This window comes from Chamaea fasciata, unplaced genomic scaffold (assembly GCF_029207755.1).
Source record: "Chamaea fasciata isolate MVZ Bird 193981 ecotype frontalis unplaced genomic scaffold, bChaFas1.0.hap1 SCAF_1, whole genome shotgun sequence".
NCBI lineage: Eukaryota > Metazoa > Chordata > Aves > Passeriformes > Sylviidae > Chamaea > Chamaea fasciata.
The window spans coordinates 110,000,981-110,024,344 of NW_027094086.1; the positions used below are offsets into that span (position 1 = coordinate 110,000,981).

Below are 23,364 nucleotides of genomic sequence, written 5' to 3' on the forward strand. Positions count from 1 at the left end.
TGGACCAGCTGGGCCATGAATTCACCACTCCTTCTTCCCATTGGTGCTTCCCCCTATGGACCCAGCAGAGGGAGACGAGTCAGAGCAGTGCCGGCAGCTGAGCTGAGACAGAGAGAGCCCAAGAGGCCAGGCTGGGTCAGGGGTCAGTCAGTGATGTGTGTTTGTGTGTGCAATTGGGGCTCACTGGTAGCCCAGCACAGCGTGACCCTGAGGCACTGCTGTGCCACTGTCCTGCCCTCAGACACCCTGTGGTGACACTGATGTTGTTGGGGCTTGGCTGACATTCCCATGCCTCCAGTGCTATGGCACTGCATTCATGTGTCAAGAAAACGGAAGGCTGCATGTGGCATTTTAGGGCATTCTTAGCCAGGAAAGTTACTGGTGAGACATGGTTGCATTGTGTTTCTCTGGAAGAAGTAGTATTTTATAAGGTATAGAGAACAGAATACAGAGGGAGCCAATAACCCGTGGCCTGATGGCTCAGATGGACCCCGATGGTGTGAGGGATGAAAGTTAGTGTTTCTGGTCTGCATCAGAGCAGACTAGAGTCTGGTGTCCAGGAGGAGCAGCTGGCTTATTTTCAAAACTTTCTAGGCAATTTTTTTGTCAAGCCTCTATTGAACCTGACTTCTTGTTTAACCCAAGTTCACGTTTGCGCACTCTTTCCCTGTAATATGCCTGATCATCTCTTTGCTTAAGGGACACAACAAGCTATGACTCACTCCCTGTGATGCAGCTGGAGTCCCAGTAGTTACCAGGAAAACAGTTAAAAATCCAAGGGAATTACATGGAAGTCCAACAAGATAGCAATTTTAATCTGTTTGCTTTCACAGCAGTCCATACAGTGGCTAAAAATTATCACTCTGGCCCAAAATATTTGGGTTTCATGACATTAAGCTGAAAAGACTTTGTGTTCTCTAAATCCCAGAACGATTTTAATGGAATGAAGGTGTTTCTTTCCGGAGGAGAGTAAACAAAAATCAGGGAGCTAGTGCAGTCAGGAACAGTGTGACTGTGCATTAATGCAGTAGCAGAGCTCTTGCTTTTTTTGTCTTGTATTTGAGCTTTCCAAAAGGACAGTGAGTGGGAGGGATACCCATGCACTTTCCAGTATTTTTATGCAGCCTAGAAAGCTTAGACTTACCAAAGGAATCAGTGACAACAACTGCATGTGGTCTGAAAACTAAAGGCGACTGTAGTAGCTTCCTCAGAGATGTCTTTTGTTCCAGAAACCCAGTGATTCCCTTGGCACAAGGGCTCTCAACCAATTTAGGTCCTGCTTTCATCATACTGGGGACTGAGCAGCAGTCTTTCCAATCCCATGAAACTCTCCTATTCTTCTCCTTAACAATGTCGTCGCAATTTGCCTGGCACTAGAGTTTACCTGTGTTGCACCCACAGGTTTTTTTGTGTTTTCTAGCTGTTAGAGCTTGGAGTTGCTCGGATGAGACTCTGAAACTTGCACAGGATTCAAGTCTGACAGGGTTCAGTACAAGCCCTCAAGTGCTGATACTGAGTGACTGTGCAGTGACTGTTAGTGCTATTGTGTATGTTGTTTCTGAGTGAATGAGACAAACCGCACACAATTACCTATCAACAATCTCATTTCTCACTTCTTTTAAAAGCTATGAGCATATAAGGTAACTCCATTCTGTGAACTTCTCACAGAATTTTTACATAGTGTACATAATAAATTATCTGCTTTCTGCTTCAGAGCAATGAAAAGTAACTGAGCAAGTAAAAGTAATCAAGCAGAGGCTGGTCAGTGGCTGTTAGCAGAGAAGTGGGCTTTCTCAATGAAGAACTTCTCAACCAGGAAATTATAATCCTGGTTTTCCTCTAATTTCAGTTTTCTGGGCTGTTTCTATATATTAGTTTTCCAGTACCGGAAAGCGATCTTCATGGCTGTGACTTAGAGGTTTACAGCGTATCTAATACTTATATAGATACACAAATAAAAGAAATTATTTGCAAATAATTTTAAGACCATTCACATTAAATGCTTCTCTTCAAGCCAGCTCGTGACAAAACGTTTCTGCTGACATTGAGAAGATTTTGCTCAGCCCTGAGCTCTACAGCCTGAAAAGGATTAAAGTCTACTAATTTCTTTCCACTGTTTTCAATCATCAATTAAACTGAAAACAAGGGCAATAAATTATGGTGACCTTTGCAATAACTTATCATTTGTGGGGTAGAAATGTGATGCTGTGGCAGTGCTGTGAATAATAAAAAATGTATTAATAACTTTCTTGGAAACCAGCGAGCAAAGTGTAAATTGCTTTCTGCTTGCTATCAAATTTTCATGTAAGGTACTGTATCATGGAAATTTTCAGTCTTGTTAAGATTCAGATGACCTAAAAATAATGTTACCCCTTCACCTCTGTACTTTTTGTCATCTCAGCTGACAAATGTGATTCTACTAGATTTAATCAGCATTTTATAATGACTTTTACAGAAAATAGAGCCTGTTGGTTTTCCCTTGTTGGCTTCTAAAATATATAAGGAACAATGGGTCAATTTGTTGAACTAAGAAATTGCTAAAAATGTAACAACCACAAAAAACACATTCTGGTTGCACACACATTCTCTATTTAATGGAATTTGCATTTTTATGGCTCTTCAGCTAGGTTTTTACAACAAATACTGAAGGAACTGAGGCACCTGTATGAATTTTCAGACCATCATTTTGTAGACCAAAGATTTTCCTTAGTTCATGAGGTAGTCATACTATTTCATGAGCCTGATTAAAATTCGCCCCCCCTCCCCCCACAAAATGTCCTTTTGGTGAGAACACAGTGAGTTCTTCATGGCCCTTGGCTGCTCTTCACCTCAAAGATGCCAAGAAACAACCTGTGAAGATGCGTTTCTTTTGTGCTAGTTGCATGTTTGCTAGAAATAGAGTGGAGAGCAGGTAGGTACCAATTATCTGTGTGGGACACAGAGTTCTCCACATCACTGATCTGTGCTAAACACTCCAGCATGGCCTCAAGGTGCAGGACTTTGGGTCCTGTAGACAATTCTCAATTTTCCTGATTCTCAAGGACATAATGAGAAAGTTGTTTTCATGATCACTTGAAAGCCCTAGATACCCAGTGACACTAAGATTCTATGTAATCCTTGTTCATCCCTGTATATGCAATAGCTTAAACTTCATCTAATTTTGATAGAAGAATATAAAAAAATCCCCCTCAGACTGGATCTTTTTCCTTGGCTTCAACTAGTGGTAGAAGATGGAGTGGAGATCCTTAGTCGATACTTCAATGATTGACTTACTTCTTTGTTAGTGATTTTTTTTCTATGACTAAGAACTGTTTCCTCACTGAAGATACCATATTTATAACAGTTCTGCAAAACTCACTGCTTTTCAGCAGCTCACAGACAAAAGACATAAACAGCATAAGAATCCTGAATTTTAGTATTTGTTCATCTGTCCTTTGTGCCTTCTTTACTTTGAGGCTATCTGACTGCAAAGACAGTTTTGCAGTTCTCCAGCAGTGGTGGTGGGCAAACAGGGAAACAGACCAACATTTCTGAGAACCATGTCAACAGTACGCAGAGAAAACAGCTTTCAAACTCAGCTTCCAACTCCCTGCGAGTTTGACTAGAGGATTGAGAAGGTCCATTTTCTTTCCTATATTTTAATTCCTGCTGTTGAGATGGCACTTTGCACTGTGGATGCCAACTTTGGTGTTTGTGTGTCATTCATAGTTCCCCAAGGGGAAGCTCACAGGGTGGCTGCATCCAGATGGGCCTGCCAAGTAATCCTGGCTACTCAGCAGGGTGCCACCTTCTGTGAAGTGACAAGGACCTAAAGAGATGAAGAGGGAAAGCAGTGTGAGTCCGTCCCAGGAGGTGAAGATGCAAGTCTTTTTCTCTGTTTAAATTGTCCTTGAAGGGAAAGTGCAGATGAAGCTGCACCATGAAGCAGATGTTCGGATCGTGGTGTCAGGTGAACGCTGCTCTTTTTAAGGTCAGTTTTACCTCTTGACACAGCCCAAAGGTGCATGTAGCTGTCAATTGTTTCTTTTGAAAATTTGTTCTGCTTCAGTGAGTTGGAGAAATTCCTTGTTCCAGCAAAGTCCCAAAATAACAGATGGCTCATATGTCAGGCATCAGCAGATCGTAAAGTTGTGGGCATGACCCCTGTCCATGTCCTGTTGAAAAACCTGTCAGTTGTCAGGATTAGGATTTTCTGTAACAAGACCAAAAGTGGAAGTTCCACTCACTTATAACATACTGTTGTTGGATTTTAAAGCTGTCTTCCCCAAAAGTAATGGAGATTTAGTGTTCTTCATTATGTTTTGGAAAACATTCATGTTGAGAAATTGTAACTTCCTGAATGCTCAGTTAATGAGGTTGGGCAAAGCTAGCCTGTGTTTTCTTTAAGTATTTGAGCCTTCATCATCCATATAAATGAAAGAGCTGTAAGTGGTTCTGGGTGACAGCAGGATTAAGGGCATATGGCTCGAGGATGACATCTTGTCAGACTGCTATGAACCTGTATATTGGGTCAGTATGGAGGATGACAGCATATTTTTGATTGACATTAAACAGGTCCTGCAGGTATTAGGATAACTTGTGGCCAAAACCAGGTCAGGTTTTTTGTTGTTGTTGGTACTGTTGTTTTGTTTTGGTTTTGGAAGTGTCTGCAGCCCTGTAGATCATGGATTTTTGATGGTGCAGCATGAAATTGCACTTAGCAGTAGTATTTTCACCAGTTTTCATTAAGGTTTCACATTCATCCAACATTTCTAAAGAGAATGTTAAAGGCTTTATGACTGAATATAAGACCAAGAATACTCAAAAAAGAACAGCCTTTAAAAAGTGGCAGGAGTCAAGTGGACATTTATACCTTGTGTTTATATAGCATCTCCTGACCAGGTTTGTTCCATGGGAGTCAGGGAATTTTTTGATCTGTTCTGTTTTCCATGGCTTCTTCATCATGAGTCACTCCAGCTGGTTATCAGTGCTCAGCCCTCCTGCACAGTAATCAAAGCCAGGGAATGGAGCCAGGCTTCCCATGCTGAGGATGCTTCCTGACTGTCTAGCCAAGGGAGTAGGGTTACTGTAAAATAGGCTGACAAAGCAGACTGGAGGTAAGGTAGACTAAAAAGGGTAAGTGCTATAGGTGATGGCTAAGAGAGGCACAAAGAATTTTATATTACTTGTGGAGCTGTTGCTCTTTCCATACAGATTTTGCCTCTTTTGAAGGCATTGCTTCTTTCAATACAGATTTTTCATGTAATTCCATGCTCTGACATGCTGGCTTGATGTATCATCTCAATAATGTGGGAAGACTGGGGAAATACAGTGAAATGGCTATATTTCAGAACAGTGTCTGTCAAGGGGATGTCAGTCAATCACAGGCTGGAAAAAGCAAACAATGTCTTATCTCTGTGTGAGACTGAAATTCTTAATGTCCCTGTGTGCAGACCTGTGCCTCCATTTTCAGGCACTTTACTCCCCTGAGCAGCCACATATTTAACCTGTGTTGAGTGCAAGTGTAAATCTTGATGTATTTCACAGTGGAGAACGCTTTCCAGCAGAAAGGAAGAGATGAGGTGAAACAAAAACAGAAACTTCAGTTCCTGCCTGAAATCTGCTGTAGCGATGAAGCAATTAAAATTATGCCATTGAATTAACAGTTTATACACAAGGAATGAGTTTAGGAGATTGCTGTGGCTATGAAAAATATTTAAAACCATTCATTTAAATGTTTTGATTATTGAGTCTGCTGAAGCACTAGTTCATGAGTTGACCACTGTTCTGAAGTGAATCAGATCACTTTTCACTTAGAAGAGGTCTCAGGAATGTCTCAGTGAACTGATCAGTCATCATTAGCTGACATAAGAAATATTTCTTGTTGTAGCAGTAACAGTGATTTGGAGTCATACAGATTGCTAGTGGAGATAACTAAAAAATTTTGAGATAGACCAGCATCTAAATGAAGGTAGCTGGTATCCTTTGTCACCTTATATTATTCTTATTATTCTTTGCATGACTGATATCAAACCCATCATTTTCAGCTAGTCTATGCAAATTTATTAAGATTAAAGTAAGATTGAAGTAAGATTGCTTTCCTCTTTGTGATGGTGTCATCCTGGCATAGTCAGAGCACATTGGCACAGCTGTGTGAGAAGGCAGCAATGGTAACGCTGGTTTGTATCTATTCCATAAGTGGTAGCATCTGTTTGATGATTAGCTAAAGGATTTCGGCTGTCAGAGCTGTCAATCTGACACCTTTGACGAGCACTAAAATAAACCTGTTCTATGAGGAACTGTTTTTACCCTGCTGTTGATTTGCTTGACTCTTTGTGTCCTTGCCGATAACTACTAGAAAGGCTAATGCATTATAAACTCTGAAAAGTGAAGCAAGCGGCTGTCATTTTTTGCACAACAGATGTTCCTGATCAAGAATCAGACAAAGGATCTCATCACTCTTCCTCTGAGCAATTTAATTTGTCTGTTCCATGGCACACCAGCCACCTCCTATCTAGTGACTGATGTGCCCAAGTCCTGCTTCATTTCAGGATCAGTTCCTTTAATCTTACAGAATTATTAAGTTTTTTTTTCTGTGACAGGGCAAAAAGAGTGGAGAAAAGGAAATTGCTTCATTGCTTACGTTGTCACCAATGATGCATCATAATGAAAAATAGCAAAGCCTATTTCAAAAATAGGAAACCCAAGTACTACATCTTAAGAGAATTAGAAAGTAATCTATAAGCACTTTTTTTTTTTAAGAAATAACAATATGGATTTAATGATGTTTCTTTAGAAGTTTTAAGATTCAGAGGTAGAAATAAGCAGTGTATAATCCGTCAGATTCTTGTGATGCAACTTAGCAGGATGGAAAAATTTATATATTTTTAAGAAAAGCTGTTGCTGTGGATCCAGTTCTCCACTCCTTAATCATGCAAATTGTCTGAAATGAGTAATTACTGGTGGTGTTACTCTCTTTTCCATTTATTTTGATGAAACTGTATCACTCTGCTGCTTTTTTTAAGTGATGGATGGGTACTGCTTGAGATGTAAATTCTGTAGTTATTCTATGGTATATTTCCCAGTTATTCTGCTAAAGACTTGCTGGAAGGGAGAGGCAAGGGAAAGTGGTCTTATCTTGTGCTTGTGGTCAGCCCAGCACAGAAAGGGCAGCTGCTGCTGACAGTACGAACAGGACTGTCCATGGCCACAGACCCAGCTGTCAGTCCTGATAAATGAGCAAAGTGTATTTGGGGAGCTCATGGTTGTCCATCACTGGTAGAAAGAGAAGCCACTCATGTGACCTCCTTTCAATTTGACAGGTTGACAGGACGGAAGTGATTCGGACCTGTATAAATCCTGTCTTCTCCAAGCTGTTCACGGTGGACTTCTATTTTGAAGAGGTGCAGCGATTGCGGTTTGAAGTCCATGACATCAGCAGCAATCACAATGGGCTGAAGGAAGCAGATTTCCTCGGAGGCATGGAGTGCACCCTCGGACAAGTATGTGTCACTGCCATTTCCCCCCCCCGTTGCTCGTTTTTTGTATGTGTATGAAATGTGTTCTTTTTTGAGTGACTGATGGGTGAGATTTGTCATTCGTGGCAAAATTTTGAATTTAAGAATTTAAGAATTCTTAATCGTTGCTTTGAATGGGATAATTGATAACTTCTGGTGGTTTGTTTTACTGCTGTAATACATCTTCAAGTCAGCCAGTGCTTATAGAAAATGGAAGATCAGTGACTGGCCTTGGACATTGAAAGCCCATGCTCATTAGACCAGCATTGGAAAATAGACTGACTTTGAAGAAAGTTATTGTTCCTAACATTGCATGGGATTTAAAGCAAGTTCCAAGTCCAAGAAACACTTAAAAAAGTACTTTATTCACATGTGCCTGGTGATGTGGCAAATAGAGAGATAGGCTTGGATTCATCTCCCTGACTCTCAGTCATCCAGAAGTTAGGTGTCTAGACTAAGTTACTCTTCTGATTTCCATCTTTAGTTCAGTGGAGAGAAACAGACAGTTCCAACCATTGATTCATTCTGCCTGAGACACCTTTCATAGATTAGGATAAATTGTCTTCAGGAGATACCTCTCTTTCCTCATCAGTTGTCAAGAGAGTCTAGACAGCTGGCTTAGGGGAGATGCTTAACTTTTTGGATTACTAAATTTAAGGGTGATAAGTCCTACCCACAAGATCAGTATCTAGATGTCATCATAGCCAACTCTGTGGTGAATTCCCATACTGCTGACTGGTGGCACACTGCAGTTTCCCAGGCATCACAGTTTATTTCAGACTGGCAGGTTTTCTCATGCAGGGTTTCATAGCACAGATTCCTGCTCTGTCCATAATGGCAAGGGCAAATTTCACTGACCTGAGTGTAAATTTGTTCTCCATGCTGAGGTAACTTGTGTGCCAAGAGAAGAAAGTGCTTTTGTTTAGATTATCCTTTGCAGTGCTTCCACATAAGTTTGTATTATGAACAGGATACCATGTAATGGAAGATGCTGCAAAGCTTTGGCTCGCTATTTTCTCACCTTTTGCTGCTCCTCCCTCAGCCCCACCACACAGGAATCCCTTTGATTTTCTTCCCGCAGCTATTATGCCAAACATGCTAGATGAGGAAAAGTCTTCTCAGTAAGAGAAATAATATGAAATATATGCATTTACTAAATTGGAAGTTCAAAATAAAGATGTTGGTATTTAGGATATTTACAGCGCACTATAAAGTCTGTTCCTTTTGACAGAATTCTTGTGGTTTTAATCAATGAAAATAAGCTATCCTATAACACCAAGGAGAATGGGAAACAAAGAAAAATGTTATAATAATGTTCTTCTTCTTAATTGGCTTGAAAAAGAAGGGGGGGGAAAATGTCACTGCTGCTGCCTGTAGCATAAATGTCTTTATAATGACTTGATCTCTATAAATAGAACACAGCTGGGTTGTTTGCAGTGTAATTTTGATGGTAACCAAGAAAAAATAGCAGTGTGAATTCTGTTCACAGTAATGTAGCCTGGAGGACTCTGATCTCATATTTAGACTTTTTTTGGTGGTGTTCCTTCCCCCCCATTTCTAGTTTTTACCTTTATAGAATTTAAAACTGATTTAGGAAACTCCAGAATAGTAGCACTGGAGTTGTCATCCAAGTCAAGCCTTTGTGAAGACTCCAAAGTTGAAAATCCTACACCACAGGCTGTACATATGAAGCTTACACTCTTGCTTAGCAGTATGGTGTAATTACAGCATTCTTTTAATGATGATACTAGACCCATGGCTTTTCTTGAGACAATTTTGACATGAATTTTTTGTATACATCACTTTAATGCCTGAATAAAAGAGAATTTTGTATGTGAGTGTGTGTCTGCCTCCCAACTCATTTTCCTAGTGCAAGTAGGTCTTACTGAGACGTCCAGGAAGGCTGTAGAATTTATGCATCGTCTGAAAGACTGATGTCCTTCCCACCCCCCATAAAAGTGCCAACTTCTATTGCTCTCTTGTATGTAATAGTTGATCTCTAAGAGAGTCACTGCTACCTGTACTTTTTTTTAGATCATTACTTAGATCTATGATCTTTACCCAAATCATGTAATACTTCTGTTAAAACCAAAATTGATTCAAATAATAAATGCTGGGAAAGACAATAGCACAGTTATACAGTAAGCTCACAGAGAGGAGTGAATTTTATCTTTCTTCTGACCTCAGTCTTACATGTAGCCTACCCAATAGGTACGAGTTTGTCAGAAATTTGGGGTCCTGGATGAAAAAAGCCTTTCCTTTGGAAGGTCTTGCTAATCCCCTTCCAAATACTCTAATAAATTTGTGTTCCATTTATGAGGGTGATGAGGGCAGTGACTTACAGGCTGTAAGATCCTGAGCCATAAACTGTCTAGAGGCATCCCACTGGATTTTCAGCAAGATTTATTTATACTGCTCTTGCCAGGACAAGTTAATTCTGTGTCTCTACTGGTAAAATACTGTAGTTAGCAGCATCCTGGCATGCAGTCAGTCATACCTGGATGTGAAGAGCAGATTCGTCAACAGGAATTTCTCATGCCACAGCATTTAAACATGGTATAACAAATGGCTGTGGGTAGATACCTGATGAGTGTAACTACATAAAGGTCAACATGTTAAATAGAGACATTTTCTCAAAGTGATTTGTTTTGTCCATCACACTCAGAAGTTTCCCTTCCAAAAAAAAACAATAGCAGATTATCTCTTGAAGGGTTTGACAGGAGCAGGCTTAGTGTGAGGTGTTTAGGAGGGATTTTTTTTGGTGTGTTTTTCAGAAGTAAAAGTCTGTTCCATCTACTGAGAAAGGCTGTTTCTGCATTCCAGTTTCCCAGCTTCTTGAATGTTCTGGTAATGTTCATATTGGCAGAATATTCACAAACATGTTCTCTACAGTTAGAATGATAACCTAATCAAACAAACCCTAAAATATTAGAGAAGGTAGGAAAGTTGAAAGTGCAAACAAATTTATCCCAGTTAGCAGCATAATCTTAAAATATGGTCTGCAATTACACATAGTTTATAAAATGGAATTTTTCAAGGAACTTCACATCTAGACAATGTACCATACTCCAAGCAATTAAATTGTCTGTGTTGTATTGTTTAAATAAAGTGATATTGTTAAACGGTAGGTTAAGGTGCAGAGCTAAAAACTATAATTTTTAAAACTATGTTATTATTTTTAATTTTGCATTTAATTTCTAACTAAATTCAAAAAGCTAATACCTAATAATGCCAGGGTTTAACAATTAAGTTTTGCAGTCATATGGTAGCTGTTTCCTCAAGGAAACTGTACCAGGCTTTACCTGTAACCTCTCAAAGATTAATTGGGAGCGTATTTGTGAAATTAGACCCATAGAATCCCAGCAGGGTTTGGTTGGAAGGGTCCATAAAGACCATCTAATTCCAACTCCCATGTCACGGGCAGGGACACTTTCCACTAGACCAGGTTGCTCCAAACCTCATCCTGCCTGGCATTGAACACTTCCAGCAATGGGGCATCCATAACTCCTCTGGGCAATATGTTTATGTTTCACTACCCTCATAGTGAAATTACTTCCTAATACCTAGTCTAAATCTACCCTCTTTCAGTTTAAAGACATCAGCCCTTGTCCTGTCTCTCCATGCCCTTGTAAAAAGACCCTCTACAGCTCTCTTGCAGCCCCTTTTAGGTATGGGAAGGTGCTGTAAGCTCTCCCCAGAACCTTCTCTTCTCCAGGCTGAACAACCTCCACTCTCTCAACCTGTCTCTACACGGAGAGGTGTTCCACCCCTCTGACCCCCTCTTCATGGCCCTCCTCTGGAGACCCCAGACTGGATGCATTGCTCTGGGTGATGTCTCTGAAGAAAATCCTTAGTTGGGTTTACTTGAAGTACCACACAAGGAAGTGGCATAGACATCTGGGAATGTGTGCTCTTCCTGTTCATGTCATAAAGTAATTTAAGTGAGGAGGGATCCCTGGGGTCTCCAGTTCAATCTGCTGCTCAAAACAGATAAGAGCAGACTGCTTGGGGGCTTGTCCAGTTCAGTCTTGAATGTCTCCAAGGACAGAGTTATCACAGCCTCTCTGGGCTTCATCCCAGTGTTTGGCACCCTCACAGTAGTGATGACTTCCTTTAGGTGCTATGAATCAGTTCATGCCTCGTCATGGTTTTAGAGATGTCTGTAACTTTGGAGAGTAGATTCTTCTCTCTGTCCTCATTGTTTTTGTCTTTCCCCTTCCCTGTGCCTAGAAAAAGTGTTCAGGCACTCCACTCACCCAGACCAATCACTTCCAACTGAATCTTCACCTAGTCACTGAGGATTTTGTACTTCTGTTGCTTTTTGGATGCTCACAAAATATGTAATTGTTCTGAGTGTCAGGAGATAGACTGATTTTTGTTTAATGGGTCAGGGTTTTATGTACATGAAATAAAAGCAACAGGGAAAAATATTATGTGGAAAAGCACACTCAGAAATTTAACTGTCTGATTTTCATGGTATTCAACTGGGATAGTGTGGTGATTTGACCTTGGCTAGGGTGCATGGTGATTAATTTGGGAGAGCTGGCCACCCAGGGTCTTGCCCATCCTCAGCCCCTTTATGAAGGGGGCAGATGTTGAGAGACAGAACTGATGCTGTGCCTGCCCTGCTCAGCAGTCACCAAACACCTTTCCCGATACTAATGCACAGCACAGACGTGGGAGGGCTGCTGTAGGAAAATAAACCCAATACAGACAGCAAAACCCCAAACCCAGGTCCTATTCTGTTTATGTGTTAGTGCCTTCATATGTCATGAACTTCTAAAGCTCTCTTGTTGGAATAGTTCAGATTTATATTCCATAAATTTTATAGAACACTGAAATTGCATCATATAGTACAGTAAGGGCTTCTAATAACTGAAGTTAATTTCTTAACCACACAGTAATTATCAGGTGGGTGGCTTAGAAAGACTTTTTTCCACTGAAGTTTCACCCAGAAATTTTAGTTTGTTCTTTAAGAGCTCAAAAAAAACTATTTCAATGAATTACCATTTTCTGATGAGAACTAAACAATCTCACATTGCCAAGACGTTCTTAATTACCGCTCAGCTGTGTATGCAACATCATTAAATTATGGGAACCAGTGAAGTTTTTATTTCTTAAATGCTGTGAACCACCCCAGCTCTGTGGGTTGGGTTATTCTCTGTGACATGTTTTGTGGGAATAATAGCCTTTGTGGCTTTTCTTCCATTGCTTACTGTGGCCAGTCATTGCTATTTTCAAATTTGGGATTCCATCCTTTGTTTAGTTTCTTTCAGTTTATAGAACTGTTAAAATATTGTTACTCCCTTATTTGCTCAACCAGTAGTAGAAGAAAACTGCAGAGATGTAAATCTTTTCCTGTCAAGAACATTTTCAAGTATTATTCTGAGATTTAATATTACCCATACACATATTTGTGTACAAATTGGATTGAAAATCTTCCTTCTCAGTAATGAGTATAATTGTTTCTTGTGTGTTTTTCGTAATAAATGCCATTAGCAGATTATGTGCTTGAAAAAGCTGACTGATTATTAGTTCAATTTCAGCCATTGCAAATCCCCTTGCTCTTGAATTAGAAAAAGGCTAAAAGAGTCATGATTGCACCTGAATTAATTAAACTGAAACAGTTTGCATGAGAATATTTATTTAATAGACTGTTGACTGCTTCTGTGGTGCAAAAGACATAGGACCAGCTTTTTTTCAAGGTATTTCAATTCCTAAATCTCATTAGATGTCTGTGTGCTTCCTTAGGTATCTAGGTACCTTTAAATACTTGGCCTTTGATCTCCTCCAAATGAAGTTGCTCAATTCATTAGTGGGATGAATAATGTACTTTATTAGATGTGACTGTCATTTTCTATCAGCGCTGACTCAGAGCAGAAGCAAATAATGAACGCAGCACTCTCCCTAACTTTTCCTAACCCTTTCAGCACCTCAGTTATCCCCGGAAAGCTCTTGGTTTGCCATTGCAATATGATCTCTGAAGCTGTGAGATTTTCTAGATGAATCTTGCATAGTTAATAGAATTTCTTGAATAGTTTGTACTGCTTTGTTTTCACATGCCTTATCTTTTTGTATGAATTACTGTAGCAGTCTTTAGAAAAGTAATTTAAATTTAGTTTGCTATTATAAGGAGATATTATTATGACTAATTCTAAAAGGACTGCTACTCTACACACTAATTAAATTCAAAGACCTTTTAAGCTATTGACAAGATATTTCCTGTAATAAGATTATGCCTCTTGTGATAGGCATATCTTTTTTTCTCAGTGTTCTGTTTTGATTAACTATTTTCAGGTACAGGTCTTTAACAAAGACAAGGAGAGGTATAATTCAGCTGTAAATAGACTCTGAGCTGAACAATACTATAGCAAATGAAAGAAATCTTGAAGAGTGATGAGTATGGTACAGAAAAAATCATATGTACAGAGAGGATGATGATAGTGCTAAAACGGCTCTACGAAGGAACAAGGAATTCCGTGAGCAGTTAGACAGAATAAAACTTTCTTCACTGTGGACCGATACATCTGAACTTGATCACTTGAAGGGATTTCTTGGTATCTGTGACCTATTCCCCAAACCATTTTTTCCATGAGAGTGGAGTACAGTCAGTGTCATTTCCATAATGTCTGGTCTCTCTTCATGTTGGAATGTAGCATGCTTGGTGCATCTACAACTATGTGCCACCGTTCATGGAAACGGTGGGTTTGGTGGGTTCAGAAACAGCTGGGGGATAGATAGTAAGATAAACACAAACACATCGGAGTTGTATAAACCTTGCTTTGTCACAAACCAGGCTGAAGAGGAATGTGTGAAGAAGGAGAGTTTTTACACTGTGAGGCAGAGCTACTTCAGCTGCCTGTGCTTAAAATTGGTCTTTCATTATTCACCTATACAAGCGAAATGTCATTAAGGTCTGACATTTTATTTGTGGGTGTTTAGAGGCTTACAGTATCTGACTTGAATTGATTATAGTAAGAGTGCACTAATATTTTAACTTACAAGCCTCAGAATATATTTTACAAGTGCTAAATCTCCAATCATTTGTCTAGTCACTCTGGTTGCATCATTCCACTTACAGCAGTATCATGCAAGTATTGCTGTCCTTCATTTGGGAGATTTTTTAGCAGTGAGAAAGGTGCTTTAAAAGTTGTACTTTTATGCTAGAAGGCAAGACCTTCAGAGAGCATGTAGCATAACTGGCGAATACTTTTGATATGGTTATGTCTCAAGTTTTATGTACCACAGAATCCTTCTCTTGCTGTGCATCAAGGATTAAAACGATTTGGTGAATAGAGTCAAGTCATTTTGATTGCATATGTTAAATTCCTGACTCTAACTTGACAAGATAGCCGTTGCTTTACCTATTAAACTGGTATTGTCTCAATCCTGTGAAGCTTTATCACTTTTACTCTTCTGATTCTCTCTTGTATCTCACTGGGCTGGAGTAAAGCAGTGACTGTGGGAATTAGCTGCTGGCTAAGCTGGGATTAAACCTTGACATAAAGGTTGGTGCAAGATTTGAGACATGTTTTTTTTTAAAGAGTGTGACTGCTACTTTTCTTTCCTTGATATATCAACATGGTTCTAGGGGATGCTGTTAGAAAAACACCCTGTTTCTGTATGGACCACAGCTGTTTGGTAGGAAATTGCTTCTCCAGGCTTGAAGTGTATTTACCACCAAGGGCTCTGCACTTGAATGTATTTGATAATGAAGGTTCAGTCCGTGAAAAAGGCATTTGGATAAAGGGAAAAATGCTACTAAACTGTGACTAGGTGCCCTTTGCAGTCCTGAAAAGAGTTAAGTTGGCTAGAAGACAGCTGAGCAACTGTGAAAGTCCATATAGCAGGGATGACACATCTGGAAGAAGAATTAACACAGAGGTGCTAGGAAAAGTTATTCCTCTGGCTATCTCTGTTAGCAAGAAAGAGATACAAAGACTTCAAGTTGTGTACTCTTGTGATTGAGGGCAACTTGTGCCTAATCTGTCTGTGTAGATAACTAAATTTGAGGTTCCTGTAAAAAAGTCTAATGTGCAGAAGAGGACAGCCCAAATAGAGAATTTGAGACACTTGACCTCTGGCTCGGGGTGGCACCTTGCAAAGCTGAATCAATGCTGTTGAAATAACTTGGTTAAAAAGCCATATTGAAAACTTATTGTTGGCTTGATTTATGAGCATTGGGAGTTCTGCTCATAAATAATGATATTATTGAAATTTATTCCTATATTTGGTTAAGAAAGGACCACCTAGAGAAAGGCCTTTTTAAAGTTTCTTAAACAAGCCAGGTAAAACAAGTCATTATATTTCACAGCTCATCTTACACACTGCTGATTAGTCACGACTCAGGCACAGGAGAGAGGAAACCTTCATCAGAGTCCTTGTCTCTGAGTGACTGCTGAGCAATGCTTAGTACACAGCTGGTGTCAGCGCCTTGGTGCTTTTATCTAGAGTCTTGCATCTGTTCATACTTATAAAATAATGGAATAAAAGAAGTGCAAAGCCTCTTTTAGCTATTTTAAATTGGAAATAGGATCAAATAGAGATGTAAATCCAGATTTCTCTACAACAATATTGAACATCCATCCTTAACCTATAAGGGCTTGGATGTAATAAGGAAAATGAAGATCATCTTCAAGGGAATTTTTCACTCCCATCTTACCACAGGGCTGACATCCCTTATCTCTGCAGACCAGAAATCTAGCTGAGATGATGTTCTGTTGAGATGATTGCATATCTGATAAATAGGAATAACTTCATGTGCATATCCTCCCTCTCAGAAACAGAGCAGTGGCTTTTGCATTCTTATTTCCACCTCATGCAAACATATTAGTGTGACAATTTCATTGGACATGTGGTGCTCCTAGGCCAGAACTGGGAAGTAGTTAATATGTAGCTGAAAATGAACTTGGCTTCACTTCTCTTATATCTTTTATACATACCTTTTATATTTCTGAGGTCTGGTTCTTGTACGAGCTCCCCACACTGAACACCAAAAAAGATTGTTGTTGTTTAACCCCACCTGGCGACCAAAGCACCACGCAGCTGCTTGTTTCTACCCTCTTTGCCCTGTGCCCGCCACAGCGGGGAGGAGAATCAGAAAGAGAAGGTGAACTTCACGGCTTGAGATAAAAGCAGTTTAATAATTAAAACAAAATAAAATATTATTATTATTATTACAACAACAGCTGTAATGAACAGGAGAGAGAAAGAAAAAAATTAAACCCAAGAGAAAGAAGTGCTGCATAGTACAATCACTTGCCACCTGCTGACTGATGCCCAGCCCATCCCTTGGCAGCAATCAGCAGCTCTCAGCCAACTCTCCCTGGTTTACACACTGAACATGGCAGTCTGTGGTGTGAAATATCTTTTTGGCTCATTCAGGTCAGCCATCCTTGCTATCTTCCCTACTGGCTTTTTGTGTACCTCCTCTCTGGCAGAACATGGGAAACTGAAAAGTCCTTAATATGGAGTAAACCCTACTTAGCAACAACCACTACACCAGTGTGTTATCAACATAATTCTCATACTAAATCTGAAACACATCACTGTACCTGCTACTAAGAAGAAAATTAACTCTATTACAGCATGAACGAGGACTGTTTTCTACATCCATTGACTGGTAGGTCATGTTTCTGAGAAAATATTTGTGAAAATACATGTTCTGGAAATGTAATGAGGATTTCTAGGGCTGAACTGGGTTCTACTATTTGTGTTCTAGAAAGAGACATTTACTCTGCACTTCATCACATCACTTTTGGACAAACCCTTTTTTTTTCTCTGAAGCAGAAGTTTTAAATTGCAAGATTTTGAAGTTGGAGTCAAGCCAAAGACTCCTGACAAATGAAGGACCTATAGTCAATTACCTTCTTGTAAGACATTTTGCCAGCTCAGCTGTCTCTGTAACTCTGAACTAAGACTAATGCTTGCTAGTCCGTCAAGTTATCATTGTTTAGGACTTGCTGTCTGACAATCAGATCAGCAAGTGCTTTGTGTAATAATGTTCAGAAGAAGATTGGCATTGAGACATTAACAAAAATATGATAGCTAATTGATGGCAGAAGTGATTCTTTAAACCAGTGAGACTCGTTTTGTACAGTTTATGAACAAAAAAATCAATTTACTGCTATGGAAAACAGGCTTCTTTACAGTTATTGCAATTACAATTACAATTTGAGGCAACGATGTTGGCACATTGTTGCCAGATGGAGGATTGGTTTTAGTGGCCACTTAATTAACAACTGGTAAACACTTTCACCCAAATACACATATTTACATATGCAGAGTGCTTACTGTGTCAGAACGATGCTTCTGGCTTAGAGAGCGAGCATTATTAATGCAGCCTACTAATGAGAACGTCAGAATAAATTATCCTCTCTGGAACTTTGAGCCGTCTATCTGCCACCTGCACAGGAGCTCCCAAGCTGTGCGATGCCTCGTGAAAGCTGTGACCCTTCAGAAAGCAGCAAAGGGACCTGGAAAAGTTTGGGTAGCTCAGGAGGAGAAGTCCTGCTCTCTCAAAAGAGGCTACTCTAGGACAGGTTCCCACCCAAGCTCTGTCTCATGCCATGGCTATGTACATGTTAGGTGTCTGAAGAGGTTTCTGGTGGACAATACCCACAGCTCTCAGTGGAAAAGCTTAATGTATTTTACAAAGTTGCCTGAGCATCCTGGGGAAGGAGGAGAGGCCATGGAGATAAATGGGCCCTGCTCCTCAGCTGCCATAATTCATTGTCTGGGTGGTAAGGAACCCATAGTTTAATTATATATTAAGAATAATCTGTCATATTTCTGTATTACCTCCTATCTGAGATTCTCAAACAAGATTTTCTGAATTGCACCTCACAGTTCACAGAAGTGCAATGATTTGTACCTGAACCTGTTTAGGTGGCAAGAAAATAAATGTAGGGATGACTTAGAAGGTCACTGCAAACAGTATTTCAAGATTCTAGGAACAAAAAAGAGCTGCTAAATCGTAGCAATAGTTTCATCTTACTTGAAGTCCTGTCTGTTGCTGCCACTGACCAACACTAGAGTTGAAATCCGTAGTTTGGAAAATTGAGTGAGATATTGGCAACAGATAGCATTATGGAAGGCAGTCCAGAAAGGAGTGTTAAATTATTCATTTAAGTAAAAGCCAGCTGCAAAAATGCATCTGGCTATCTGAAATGGTCCAATTATGAACATTAGTTAACAGTATCATGTTGTTCTTAAAATAAGGCAAATGTAATTCTGGAGTGTATCAGCCTTGCAATGAGAAACTCTTCTTGCTTCTCATGGGAAGGACCAGGGCCATTATGCCCAATTTTGAGCATTATTCTAAGAGTGTTTATGAGCCAGTCCATGAAGGCTCATCAGAGAGTAGAGAGAATGATTTGGGGGCTAGGAAATTTGGTCAAGAAGGAAAGATAGGACAAACTCAGGTTATGTAGTAAAGAAGACTGTGGGGAGTTGGTAATAGTCTTCAGATACAAAGATTGCCTGAAAAAGGGAAAAAGATTGTTTTACCTACTCATGGTGCATTAGATAGAAATAATGGACTTAAACTGCAGAGAATTGGATTAGTTGTTAGGAAAATATATTTTCATAAGGATAATAAATACGATAAATTTCTAGAGGAGTGTGTTACCCTTTAACTTCTCTAAGAACTTATTAGACATACCCCTGTCAGGTATAGCTGCAATAGAAAGAAGCTGGTCACAGTGATTCCAGATGTGCTGTCCTGTCATATGGTGGTTCTCCTGTCTCACATTTAAAGCCTGCTTAAAACTTGCTTCTGTCTTGCTGCTTCTATTACAACTGTAGCTGAGAATAATCTGAGGTGCAGCTTTTGATTTTCTGTTCAATTCAGCAAATTGATGGGCAGGACAAACATGTTTCCCCATGCTGATGTTAGGTTAAAATGTGCATCCTATTCACTCCTGCCTCACAGCACATTTTTTGCCTGGCTGCGACTTTGCATTATTCAGAGCATTTCAGCTCTGGACATTACCTACTATTGTGGTTCATTGCTGAAATTTGTATGATGCCCATGACTCTCATGAAGGGTTTGCAACTCTCCTTTTCACATGGTGACTGCCTTTCTTTTACAACTAATATTTTGGTGTATTTGCCAAAGATGTCAATTTGTGGATCATTTAGATCAGCTGTCGGGGTGAAGTTGTCCAAGTACTGCTGGATGTGGAAAGGTGGAAAGGACTGCTTCTGGTATAAAAGCCACATTCAAGAGGTTAGGGTTTTTCTTAGGACACAGTCTATCTTTTGCTCAGTTTCTGCATAGTGCAATTGTACTACAGTTTTGTCAGATGACAAATAATACTGTGATTTCTAAGCAGTGTTTTGAGTTACCTTTACATCTGTCCTACATTTTGAAGTTTTCCACTTAATAAATAAGTAAATTAATATAGCATTAACTTTACTGGTGACCAATACACTAGAACATCAATGTAGCTTAGTAGTTCTGCATTATTTATTGTAAGATTTCTTCCTTTTCTAATACTTTTACTGGTCTGGTTTTAAATGCTTCAAAATCGTAAGGGAATGCTAGTTACTATTGATATGGCAAATAACATCTTTTGTCAGGGTCCCCCTCATGCCATTGATTTAAAGTATATTTGCAATTTGGTTAATGACCAAATTCATTTATAATGCTGAGTTCTAGGGGACATCTGGTGTATGGTAAGCAGGGGAGACAATTTTGGAACTGAAATATGGGGCAACTTGCTTGCTTCTGCCCTGAAATTAGAGTCGCTGATATTTTGAGATAAAATAAATTCTTTCTCATTGTAAATGCATTCAGTTTCCAATAAAAATTAATGAGTTGAGTTTCGGAGGTATCTCTGATACATTTGCTGTGTACAGCTGCCTTCTTATAGTCCTTTAAGTCTAGTTAAACCATACTTCTGTCCTCTGTCACCATCACTGCAATACTTGAGGAACATCTGTGTTGCTCACTATTCTGTTCAATGCAGTGAATTGTGTTCTCCCCATTCTGCTTGACCCCAACTGCTTTTTTTGTCCTTCCATTGCATCCTGTGCAGGCTTCCTGGGGGACCTTTCTTATTGGTTGTGGTCTTACTGTGTTTACTCTGATTGTAGATTGAGAAAGTGTCTCAATACAAAAGGAAAAAAAGAAAAAGAAAGCAACGTAAAACTGAAATCACAACAAACCATGTATTTACTACAGATTCTAATTATTTTTCCTTTGTTTTTATTTTTGTGCAGATTGTTTCTCAGAGGAAGCTCTCCAAGTCCTTACTCAAACATGGTAACACAGCAGGAAAGTCGTCTATAACAGTAAGTCAGTCTTAAATATGCTTTTGTTTTCCTGTTATTTAGAAATATCCAAAGTGACTAATTCTCTCTAAAAGCATCCTGCTAAGCCATTATCAACCCTTGACTGAGAAATTTATTTATTTTTTTAATTTGATGACTTGCACTGTTTCTGACACATTTCCTTACTTTAAGGAAATGGCAACAAATAATGTATGATTTGTAAAAAAGCCACAATACTTACTACTACTACTAATTTTAAGGTACTTGAATGACAGCAAGCAACTTCTGCTGCTTGAATACTTTTAGTTTGAAGGACTAGAACATTCAGAAATGAATTATTACCTCCTATGACACATAAAGGAACCTCATCTTTCTTTTCCCTCAGGCTTTTTTCAGTTTCTCAGGGAAAAAAAAGTTTGATGAGATTAATTTTAGATGTGTTGTAATGCAACTAAGGACTGGATTGTCATAGCCCCTTGTGTATTTTGAAATCTGAAAATCAGTGTATTACCTCTCTTTCATCTTTCTCTGTGCTGGCTTGCTTGGGAGATCAGTCTTGTCTGCACTGAACCTTGTGACTTTTGCAGCTCTGCGTTAAGATGAAGGCTTTAACAAAATATTCTGCTTTGGGGGTATCTGCTCTGTTGCCTCATAACATTGAGAAGGATTTTTTTCCCTTAGTGTATGATTTGACAGGTGGTTTTCTTCTGGCTAGATTGTTTGGATTTTTTTTTTCTGCCTTCAGCCACAAAAGAGACAGCAGACTCTGAGATGCTTTCTGAGGGCCCAGGGAGTTTGATTTCTTAGATGTCTTCCTTGCTGCTTAACTGGGAATTGATTTGCCTAAATGCATACAGTAAACTTTCTTTTGGTGTGGGGTTGGAAAGGAGATCCCCACTCATCTGGCTGAATAGAACCAGGAGAGAGTTTTCTTCCCTAAAAAACTTGGTGTGGTTTGCCTGCAGGGAGAGTCTGGGCAGACTTCATCTCGCCCATCCCTGTGGTGTTCTGGACCTCCCTTCTGTTCTTCTTTGAGGAGCACAAAGTAGTTTAGTCTTGTGAAAACACAAATGCTGTAGTACAACTAAAGTTATTAGGCTTGTTAGGGGAGGGTTCTGGCAAAAATTAAATCACTGTGATAAACAGAAGATGAGAGAAAATGAGGTAATAGTCCCTGCTGGCCTCACACTGGATGATAACCATGAAATATGGACCTTAGTTACGTGCTTTGGCTTCTGTCCAGCAGTTCTAAAGAGCATTCACTTGAATGGGAGAAAACTGAACCCAGATCAAAAAGAATATTGTGTGAAAAGTGAATCTCCAGCTGTGTCCCCACAGCAGTCCTTTCTCCATGCCTCCTCCTGATCTTCTTCAGGGTGGCATTGCAGGCCTCCTGCCTCTCCTTCCTTTGTGTCTCTTGCCTCTGGCAGCTGCTGCCCTTTCTGAAATAGGTTCACAAGAAGTGCTGTATGCACCTCTGAAGGGTTGATGTTTTAGGATACAGTCAGTAGCTGCTGCCAAGCCAGTTTGGCAAATTTTGGGGTTTTCCCAGCAGCTCCTCAAGGACTTCAAGTGGTGGAGACAGTCAGAGCCTGTCTGGGAAGCTGGCATGGCTGTCATGTGTGTGGCCATGAATCACCCAGGAAATAGGTTCTTTTGGGAAATTTGATCCCTGAGGAGAACATTTACAATAGGGAAAAAAGTTTTAAAGCTGTCAAATAGAATATAATATGGTTTGTTTCAAAGAATATTTTTCAGTGAAATATCCCAGATTTGGTTAATGGCTTCTGTCCCCGGAGGCATTTTAATGGCTTACTTAGGAAACTGGTTTCGTTGGTTCTGTTGGGTTTTTTAATAACGTTGCACAGCACAGTGACTGACATCATTACTGATATAGCTTACACAATGTAAAATAATCATGCTATATTATTTTAGAATTACTTGTTTTTGACTCCGTCTACAATAAATTGTTTTGTCCATGTGACTACTGCAGAAAAACTGTACGAGGAGAGCTCTCCTGCTTGTAAATGTGCCTTTCATGGCAACTAATGCCAGGTGACTTCACTCCTTTTTCATTTATCATGCCAAATGATGCTGAAGTGGCATAAAAATAATTGGGCTTTAGACCCAAGTAATACAACTCTTGTAGAGCGTTTTTGTCCGCTTGGACACTGTGAAATTGTGGGATTCTCTGTTTTCCACTCTGAGGAGGAGTACTTGGTCAGAGGAAAGGAGTCCCTGGTGGATGTGGATGTCTGTCCATTCACAGGTGATTGACAAGGCATAGCTGCATGACACAAAGTGATTCAAGTTTGTGGGCTGACCAAGGTGTTGTCCTTCCTGATGGCAAAGAGAAACACATTAACATGTTCCACACTTCAGTTTCCTAAATGGGTCTGCCGTCTTCACACACTGAAAAATGGCATCGTTCTCCCCTTCCATTACACCATGCACAACTCAAATGTAGCTTTCCATTTAGGTGATCGCTGAGGAATTGTCTGGCAACGATGACTACGTTGAACTTTCATTCAGTGCACGGAAATTGGATGACAAGGTAAGCTGCTTGATATTAACCTTTCTGAAAGATGTAAGA

The 23,364-nt window shown here is 39.7% G+C and overlaps 1 protein-coding gene across 7 annotated transcripts in view; it reads left to right on the forward strand.

The window, feature by feature from the left end:
* Positions 1–23,364, forward strand: part of CPNE4 (copine 4) — a 271,348-nt gene that overhangs the window by 155,394 nt on the left and 92,590 nt on the right. For all 7 annotated transcript variants that reach the window (XM_066193444.1, XM_066193417.1, XM_066193426.1 and 4 more), the window contains 3 exons: positions 7,302–7,481; positions 20,721–20,792; positions 23,251–23,325. In XM_066193444.1, coding sequence (XP_066049541.1) covers positions 7,302–7,481; positions 20,721–20,792; positions 23,251–23,325 — 327 coding nt within the window. The remainder of the gene's footprint in view (positions 1–7,301; positions 7,482–20,720; positions 20,793–23,250; positions 23,326–23,364) is intronic.